At 61.1% G+C, this 9,548-nt stretch overlaps 1 protein-coding gene across 1 annotated transcript; it reads right to left on the bottom strand.

Moving 5' to 3' along the window:
• Positions 1-757: 757 nt before the first annotated feature.
• On the bottom strand, positions 758-9,251 carry CYGB (cytoglobin). Its single transcript, XM_084298420.1, has 3 exons — positions 8,854-9,251; positions 1,492-1,723; positions 758-926 (listed from the first exon to the last, which is right to left on the bottom strand). The coding sequence occupies exons 1-3, from the start codon at positions 8,994-8,996 to the stop codon at positions 762-764; spliced, it is 540 nt and encodes a 179-aa protein (XP_084154546.1). The 5' UTR covers positions 8,997-9,251; the 3' UTR covers positions 758-761.
• Between the last annotated feature and the right edge of the window lie 297 nt (positions 9,252-9,548).

Genomic DNA, 9,548 nt, shown 5'->3' with positions numbered 1-9,548 from the left:
GAACCCATCCTCACACACATCCCTGCCACCAGCATCGTCCCCACAGGACCCTCAGGGAGGCGAGTGGGCTCACGCGCCCACCCGGAGGCACCCCATCCATCCCTTTTCTCTCTCCTAACGAGGCCAAGCGGCACATCCATCCGTCCCCTTGCTCTCTGCAGCTCCAGGATGGTCTGCAACGGGCAGCCAGGAGCTGGGGGCGAGGAGGGCAAGGAGCACTGGCCCGGGGACGCAGAGGGTGCGGGGCAGCCCCGCGAGGCTGCGGGGAGCGGTGCAGGCAAAGCGAAGCGCGGTGGGCGGGAGGGCAGCTGGTGGTCCCAAAAAAAAAAGCGAGGAGCTGGGTTTCCCCGAGGGGCTTTGCATGGAAAGCGAGGGTGGCTGAGGATGGTTTCGCCCACCGGTGAGCTGCGTGTTGCTGCCTTTCGGCACAGCTCGCCCAAGGGATGCGGCGGCGGCAGCGGCGAGCGCGGGATTTGGTGACGGACGGGCTGGGATGGGAGGATGGAGCCCACAACCAACGCACCCCCTGCTTCACCCCGACCCCCTTCTCCCCCCCCACACCCTTCGTGGTTCTTTTTGGCTTGTCGTTGTGATTTATTATTATTTTTTAAACCCTATGGAGATCAAATTATGACTTGGCAGCTCCCGGAGCCGGCCCCACCGGGCTCCCCAGACCGAGCGAAAGATCTTTGAGAAGAGACCAGAGCGGGGTCCTGGCGTGAGCGAACCCCTCCCCACCCCTCGCCCGTGCCCGCTGTCCCTCACAGGGTGGCGTTGGGGTACGGTGCCCAGCCCACCTCCTTGTACGCCGCCGTGACGTGGGTGTAGATGAGGGTCCGCATCTTGGTCCAGGCGCCGTGCGCCTCCGGGGTGAAGTCGTTGCCGTACGCCTCGGAGATGACCTCCAGCAGGACACCAGTGAGTTTCTGGGGGGATAAGGGGTTGATTAACTCCACAGGCAGCGCAAAATAGTGAAATCAGTTGTTTTTTCCTCCCCCTAAGGAAATTCGGAACTGTGGGTGAGTTCTGGGAACGCCAGACCTCTATGGGATGGGTGCAGGATGTCAGGTCTCACAGCACCCCGGGGTAAGGGATGGGGCAGGAACACAGCCTGTGTGGGACAAGGGGCGCTGCTTGTGCTCCCAAGCATCCCCCTAATTTCAGCATTTCTCATGCTTTAAGTGCCCTCCACCATGACTGATTTCTAGAAGATCCGACAAGGGGATGGACTTACAGCCACGACCGTGCTGGAAGGGGTTGCAGGACACCAGTGGGTGGGGAGAGGTCCTTGAAACCCCAAAGCTCCAGCAGCGGCTGCATTTGGGAACGGTGCTCTGCACGGGACAGCATCTCGGGTGGAAACACAGCCACGTGGGGAGCACCCCACAAACACCCAGCCTCAGATCAAGAGCAAGCAGCACCTCCGTGCCACCGCTCCCTCTCCCCAGGTCCAAAAACACCCCCCAGGATATTTTCGCTCCCATCCTTTACCTTAAAGTAGACGGGCTCCACTTTGTGCTTGAGAGCGTGGGCCTTGCCCACCAGGGCCAGGACGGAGGAGACCTTCTCGGGGTCGTTGAGGTTCTCCACCACGGTGTTAATGGCCCCCATGACCCGCTGGGCGTGCTTGCGCAGCTGCAAGCTCCTCTCCATCTCCAGCGTGTCGTCCATGTGCTTGAACTGGCTGAAGTACTGCTTGGCCGAGGGGAAGTTGACAAAAAACCTTTGGAGAGAGAGGACAGACACGAAGCGCAGTGAGGAGATAAAGCAGAAAATGGAGAGGTGGAGGCGCTGGGAACGACCCCACCGGGTTTGGCACAGGCTCCTCGTGGAGCTCTCAGGGAATTCGGGAGGGTAACACCTTGCTCCCAGACCTCCCCTATCTGCTAGGGGGGCATCCCAGCTGGATGCTCACCAACAAAGCAGAGGCACAGCTGAGTTCTTTATCACCATATCCACACCTCTATCATCATACCCAGACCAAGATCTTTATCACCATACCCAGAGGCTCCAGCCCAGCTGTGCCAGACGCCGCATCCACCCCCTGGACATCAGCACCACGGGGGCTCAAAAAGCAAGACACAAGTGTCCAAAACCCCCCCTTCAGCTCAACCAGCCTCTCTGTGCCCCAAACCCACTGCTCCCAGTTCTTTGCTGCTCCCCCTTTCCCAGGACGCCCCCAGCCCCAAAGATCTCACCAGAGATCCCCAGCAGGGTCCTAGCCCAGAGAGAAACGTGCTGAGCACACACCCCTACCAGGAGCCATCCCCCCACACCACAAGGACACCCCCCAAGCACCCAGCCTGGCCCCTGACCACCTGGAGACCCCCTTTTCTGTGGGATCAATCAACCCCAACGAAGCACAGCTGGGACAAACGAAGCAGGCAGCTGTCCCCAGGCACCAGGCACCCCTCTCCCACCCATCCCTTCCTCCCCCCGGGACCAGCTGGGATCCTCGTCCCCCCTCGCCACTCCACAGGCAGTGGGAATTTGGGGCCCAGGCTCATTTGCTGCTTGGTTCCCCTGCTCCCTGCCTGTCCCCGCTCCCTCGGTTTGCCGCTGCTTCCCCCAGGCACCTGGGACTCATCAGGCGGCCCCAAAATAGGCTCCGGAGGTGTGAAGAGTGCACGGCGGAAAGGATGGGGGAGGAAGGAAGGTGGAAAGGGGGAGACGAGGTGGGAAGGACGGTTGTTCCTCCCTGCTCCAAGGGTTTTCTGCCCTTCCTCCCTCCCAGCATCATGCAGCTTCCCCCCTGCCGTGCCCTGTTGTCCCCGCAGCCCCCAGCTTTCTGCTCCAGCCAGCACCGAGATCAAGGATGCCCAACCCTTCTAGGGCAGAGCTCGGGTTTTGGCTGTCCCCGTTCACGGATTTTCCCCTCCCGCTGCCCAGACATCCACCCACATCCCCCCAAAAGCCCCATTTAGCTGCAGCTCACAGGCACGATGCGAGGACCCGGGGAACGGGCTTGGAAATAATCCTGGCACGAATCATGCTGTGCCAGCAGGACCCCTGGGACCACAGGGACTGCGGCATCACCCCGTAAAAAGAGGGGCTGAAAGGAGCCCCCGGGGGCTGTGTCCTCCTGCGGCACCAGCAGAGGCCCCGACCTTGCCCCCAGCATCACCGGCACCTCCCTGCCTCCCCCGTGGCAGCAGGGACGGATCCAACCCCAAAACCCTGCGAGGAAACGTCTGCGGGGCCAGGCCAAGAGAGGGAGCGAGCCTCTCTTGCTTAATAAACAGAGAAGATTAATTTAACACAAAGGTTAAATATAACCCGAGGGAAGGAGAACAAAAAAAAAAAAAAAAAAAAAAAAAAAGGAAGAAATAAAGTATCTCAAACAATACTGAATTAGAAGAGGTGTTTGTTGTTTTTTTTTTCCCTGTCTACAGAACATTTTTTGAGTTCAAACATCTCAGGCTCTGGAATTTTGTTGGCTCGGTGTGTGTGTGTGTGTGTGTGTGTGTGTGTGTGTGTGTTTGGGGCTTTTTTCTTCGCTGGAGTCATTAAAAAATATGACATTTACCATTGCATATCACGCGAAATTATGATTGATGGAAAGCAGACGCCCGAATACCGATCTCATTAAATTTCTTTTTAAGCGATCCCGCTCTGCGCCCGCTAATTTGCTCCCTGGGAGCTCCATCTGGACGGGGCGGACAGGATGTCAGAGCTGCCTTCCTCCCTCCTCTGCCCTTCTAACAACTTTAAGGCCGCAGCCCTTCCCGGCGGCAGAGCCAAAGGAAATCATTAAGGTGCAAACCGCGCCGGCCCCGTGAGCCTGCTTTGCGCTCAGGCACGGGGTGCTGCCTTGCCTCCTGTTCCCCATCTTCCCCCCTCCACCCATCCCTGCAGGACAAAGGGAGCAGGGAGAAAACCTTCAAACCCAGCTGTTCCCTTCCTTCCCTGCGCTCCGAGCTCCAGCTGGAAGCAGGGCACGAGGCGCTTCGTCACCTCGGTGCTTCGTTCACCTGGCAAACCGCGGGGAGAAATCTGGCACCGAGCTCTCCAAACTGCAGGGGGGCTTCAGGCAGAAGCAGGGAGCACTCGGAGACTTCTTGTTGGCTTTGCGTGGTGGTTTCGTGCTCAACCTGCAGTCTATCGGCTTGGTTTTGGGGCTGGGGCTGCCAGGCACCGTGTGTGTTAGCAGAGGGAGGGAGCGAAGGGGCCGGGATGCCCCGATGGAGCCCAGGGAGGTTTGGGGAGAAGGCAGCGACCCCCGGCACGCATCCTGCCTGCTGTGCCCAGCTCGCAGCCCCACACTGCCTGGCAAACCTGGGGGCGAGGTTAAGGAGAGGACTGGATGTACAAATTACCAGAGCCAGCTCGGCTTTCCCACCGCCCTTCATTTTCCCACATCCCCTTCTCCCAGAGCCTTCATCCCCAGCATCATCCCCAGCCCCTCCGCGCACACATCCCAGCCTCTTCCCTGCCTGTGGCAGTGGCACGGCGCAGGGACGGCCACGTCGGTGCCACCTGCGGGGCCCTGGTCCCCATGGGGTGCTTTGGGGTCCCCCAGGGACCTCTCCATGGCCCTGGGGCTGTGGGGATGCCCGCACAGCCACGTCCCCCCCGAGCATCCCAAAGGGAGCCACGGTCCCACAGGACCATGAACCAAGGCACCACTGAGCACCCTCCCCTTTTTCTACCTCCTGGGGGTCTGCCATATAAAAAAAATCCCTTCCTCTCGCCTGCCCTCAGTGCCAGAGCACAGCCCCGTTGGTCCTTGGCCTTTCCTCCAGAAAAACATCAATTCAGACGGGCCGCGGTGATTCACGAGCGCGTGATGCTCCGTGGGATGGGGACATCCCCACCGGGGGGTCAGCCTTGGCTCTGGGCCCCTTCCCAACAAAATATTTCAGGGAGGGATCTCGGGGTGAGCTGCTCTGCTCTGAACATTTACCACCCGGCAGCCAGAGAGGGGCTCCGTGCCCCGAGGCGCGCCTGGACGCAGCGCAAATCAGCCTCGGGCAGCAGCTGCACGATCGTCCCTTTAAATGCCATTTTGGGGGCTTCAACCTGTGTAATTTGGGACCTCAACCCTCTTAATTTGGGGTATTCGACCTGTTTAATTTGGGGGATTCAACCCACTTAATTTGGGGGATTCAACCCACTTAATTTGGGGGATTCAACCCACTTAATTTGGGGCTTCAACCCATTTAATTTGGGGGATTCAGCCCGTCTAATTTGGGGGATTCAGCCCGTTTCATCAGCTCAGCCAGCTGAAAAAAGACAGACCGTTTTTTCCACCCTGCAGCCCGATTACTCAAGCTCTTTGGTATTTTCTCCCAATTCTTCGGACGGCGCCAGGCGCTTTTCCATTTCCAAGCCCTTCGCAGGCGGTCGGAGCCCAGGTGTGTCAGCTCAGACAAGCGGCCGCCGAAAAAAAAAAATCCGGGGGCCTGGATCTGCCTCCTCTGCCCCTCCTACACCTCTGCTTCGTGCGCGAGAGGGGGAGCGGAGACGGAGGGATGGAGGAGGCAAAAAAATTGGAAATGTGGAAAGGCGAAAATGGGCCTGGGGCAGTGACAGGGGGAAGGGAGAAGCCCCCCCCGACACGGCACAGCTCTCGCATTCGGTGTGGGTTTGACTAATGGGAACCATCCCTGGCTTTCATCCCCACGAGCCCGGGGGGATCCATAAAGTTTTGTGGTCCCACATCCGCGACCGCAGAGCGTGTGTGTGGGTGTGGGAGCGGCCGGCAGGGCACGGGGGGGGCTTTGATGGCTTCCCAGGCTTCGTCGGGGGCTACGAAGGAGCCGGGACCCCCAGCCCCAGCGGTGCTCAGCCCCTCTCGTGTCGGGCACCCGGCACTGGGTGGGCACCGGGGGGCTCTGAGCAGCTGCCGGAGCTCTGTGCCAGGTTCCCCCGCCACGGGGTCTCCAAATGGGAGAGTTTTCCACAAAGACCCAAATCCTCGAGCACAGATGGGGAAACTGAGGCACGGCGACGTGCCCGGGGGCACGGGGAGGACACAGGTGAGCGTCAGCCCTGGCCTGTTGGCTGTGCTGGCCGGAGCGACCCAGCCAAAATAAAAACCCCAAATGTGCAGGACTGGGGTCTGGAGCCCCATCCAGCCCCGACCCCAACACCAGCCCCAGCCCCAGCAAGGGTTAAGGCAGCTGCTGCGAAATGGATCCCGGCAGCATTACCCGAAGAGGGCCCCGAGCTCCCGAGGAGCAGGAGGAGGAGGAGGAGGAGGAGGAGGAGGAGGAGGATGAATCTGTGCTTCCTCCGGAGCGAGGCTCCCCCGCCGAGGGAATTGGCAATTAGCGGGATCTGACCGCACGGCGCACATTCCCATGGCCCGGTGGCCGCTCAGCCAGAAGTCCCCATTATTCCCCTTCACGTCCCGCTGCACCCCGGTGGCCCCACAGGCTCAGGACCCCGCTGTGCCTCTGGAAGGGACCCGACCGCTGCAGCCACCAGGGTTGGGAACCCTCCGGGCATGACCCCGTGCCTCAGTTTCCCCAGCTGCCAAGCAGAGGGTAGGAGGAGAAGGGTGGAAACGCTGGGGATGGAGAGGAGGGAGCTGTGCTGCAGGTTCCCTGCGGGACCCCCCCGCCCCGTGCCTGGGTTTTGGGTGGGCATCGCCCCCTCTCCGCCCTGGGGGCACAGGATCAGCCCCCGGGTTGGTTTTGACCCTTTATTTCCGAGCCCCGTGTGCATCCTGCATGGCAAATGGTGGCTCCCTGCCCCGAGCAGCTCCTGGGGCATGGACTGGGGGCTGAGCAGGCACATGGGGCGTGGGGTTCCCTACAAGATGAGCACAACTCCCCGGTCACCACCCCAAAAACAGAAATACGGCTTCTGATCAATCTGCTGGGCTTTACGGGGCTGCACATGGGGTTGTGCTGGGGAGGGACCAGTGGCCGTGCAGCCCCTGCCCCTCTCCCCAAGCCCCCTTCTCGCACTCCCCTCTCTGCCTGAAAGCCCAGACCCCACCTGAGGCCCCCCAGGGATGCCCCGGTGAGGGAGCAGGGCTGGGATCCCCAGGGCCAGCTCTGTCCTGCCCCGTTGGCATCTGGGGACACCCCTCAGCACGGTGCCTCGGCTCTCCTTGGGGACAAGAAACCCGGACCAGAAACTTGTGCTGGGAGAGTTTCAGTCGGGACCGGAGCTCGGCCACGTGGTTCCCAATGCTGCACCTCGCTGTCCTCGTCCCCAGCCCTGCTCCGAGCCTGTCCCTGTGCCGTGGGGACACCGAAAGCAAGGAGCTGCCCTGGGCACAGCCCCATGAGGGATTTGGCCACGCACAGCTGCCGGCCAAACCCTGCCCAGCTCTTTCTGGCACTGCCACTGCCATCCTGGCTGCTGCACGGGGCTCTGCCCACCGGTGAGACAGCAGCAGGGACCCCACACCCCGTTCTCCGCTCTCTTCCACCTCCTCTGCCCCTGCCAAAGCTCACAGGAACGGGAAAAGGGGGATGGAAAAAGGGAATTTGGCATCCCCCAGACCTTTTCCATGTGCAGGCTTCATGCCAGGCCCTGTGGGTTTGGTTCCCCAGGCTGGTGGGGAAGGCTGTGGGTAAGATTTAGGCGCCGAACCCACAAAGTGGCGGATGGAAACCCCCCTGTGCTCAGGGCACCAGCTCTCAGCCCCCGGAAAACTTTTGGGTGGCTGTTCATAAAAAGTGCGTGCTGGCGGGGGGCTCTCCACGCACAGAGCCCCCGCTGCGGGGGCACGGGGGGAGGTGACAGCCCCGGCCCCTCTTTGGGGTGCACGGGGCTGGGTGCTGGCGGTGGGTGCCTGCCCGGGGAGAGCCCTTTTGCTGCTCCCCAGTGGGTGCTGGAGGTTTGTGGCTCCAGAGAGCCCCTCTGCTGCCTGCCAACAGGTCAGTGCAGGCAGCTCGCCTGCGCCTCTGCCCGTCCTCCTCTCCCCTTTGAAATCCCCTTGGTGCTCAGCACCGCCGGCACCGCGGGCGCTCAGCATCCCTGCAGCCCCACGGGACTCACTCAGCGCCTTCCCCAGGCACAGCTCCCACCCCAAACAACAGCCAGCCAGGGACAAGAACCCCCTCCTGCCCCTATTTCCCCCCACGGAGCCTCTTTCCCTTTTTGCTTTCGGCACAACCTGGGGGCTCGCCGCTCGCCCATCTCTCTGCCACCCGGCCCCATGCTGGTGGGGGATGCTCCGAGCCATCAGGCGATGCCCCACGCCTCGGGCAGTGCCCAGTGCCCTGCTCCTGGTCCTGCTCGGTCCCTGCCACCCCCGGTGCCACTGTCCCCCCCCCGCCTGTGCCCTCCGCACCCCCTCCCGCAGCCAACTTCGGCGCTCTCCTTCCCGCCGACGCTGCCGCCGGAGGGCCAGATGGTGCCCTCGGAGACACCTGCTTGGGTTTTGTCTTGGCTCCCAACTCGCATTATTTCACCCGCCAGCCTGGTACGTACCAAAGCCATCCGCACGGATCTATTTGGAAGGGGGGGGGGGGGGGGAGGAGAGAAGAAAAAAAAACAAAAAACAAAAAAAAAAACCAAAAATCCCACAACAAAACCAACCCAGCCCCGGCGAGCCGAGCCCGGCGCCGCTCTCCCTCCTCCGCGCTCCCCCACCTCCGCGCGCAGGCTAAGGTGACCTTTCCGAGGGAAGCAGCTTCCCACAAAGTCCCCGCAGAGAGGCTCCCCCGCTCCCCCCGCCGCCGCCCCCCGGCTCGAACGTGTTGAAATCAGAGGAGTGCTGTGAAACCGTCCCTGCGCCCAGCCAAGCGATGCACCGAGCGAGCTCCCCACTCGCTGTCATTCATCGCATGCCGGTTCTATATATTGTTCTGCCTCTTCCTTAGCTATAAAGGGATGCGCCCGGATCCGCTTCTTGCTTATTTTTATTTATTTATTATTATTTTTTTTAAATACCTGATGAGCACGGAGACCCCGACGTCCTCGCAGTTGGCGTACACTCTGCTCCATGTCTCCTGAATCACCTTCTTCTCCGCCTCCGAGATCTCTTCACTTCTTTCCCACCTCTCGATCTCCATTTCTCCCTGGACTTTCTCCATGGGGAGCCGCTGGCACGATCCTCCGGGAAGCCAGGAGGAGGCTCGGGGAGATGCGTGTGAGTGTGCGCGGGGATCTCCTGCGAGAAGAGAAGAGGTGTCTGCTCGGCGGCCGCTGGCGGCTGTGCCGGCGGTGTGAGCGCTGCCTGCCTGCCTCTGGGCGAGCTCAGAGAAGATCCCCGTGGCCGGGAGCCTGCGGTTACAGCCCAGGGCTCCCCGTGCCTCCCATGGCCGCGGCGAGCCTCCGCTCAGCCCGGGTGCGTGCGGCTGACTGCTGGGAAACTGCCCGAAAGTAAAATATTCAAAGGCATTGCAAGACCAGCCTCTTCCCCAATGTGTGAACGTGAGCTCACTTTCTCCCTCTCTCCTCCTCTCTCCCACTCCTCCCTCCTGCTCTCTCTGCCTTTTTTTTTTTTTTTTTTTGAGAGGCAGAGAGGAGGAAGAGGCTCTGGGCAGCATCAGGACGGTGCGCTGGGGAGGGGTGGGGTGGGGGGAGGCTGGAAGTTTTTTTATGATTTTTTTTTTTTTTCTTGTAAACAGTGCAGAGGAAATTCC

This window comes from Netta rufina (genome assembly GCF_964035555.1).
Source record: "Netta rufina genome assembly, chromosome: 19".
Taxonomy (NCBI): Eukaryota; Metazoa; Chordata; class Aves; order Anseriformes; family Anatidae; genus Netta; species Netta rufina.
This window is presented reverse-complemented; position numbering and strand designations above follow the sequence as displayed.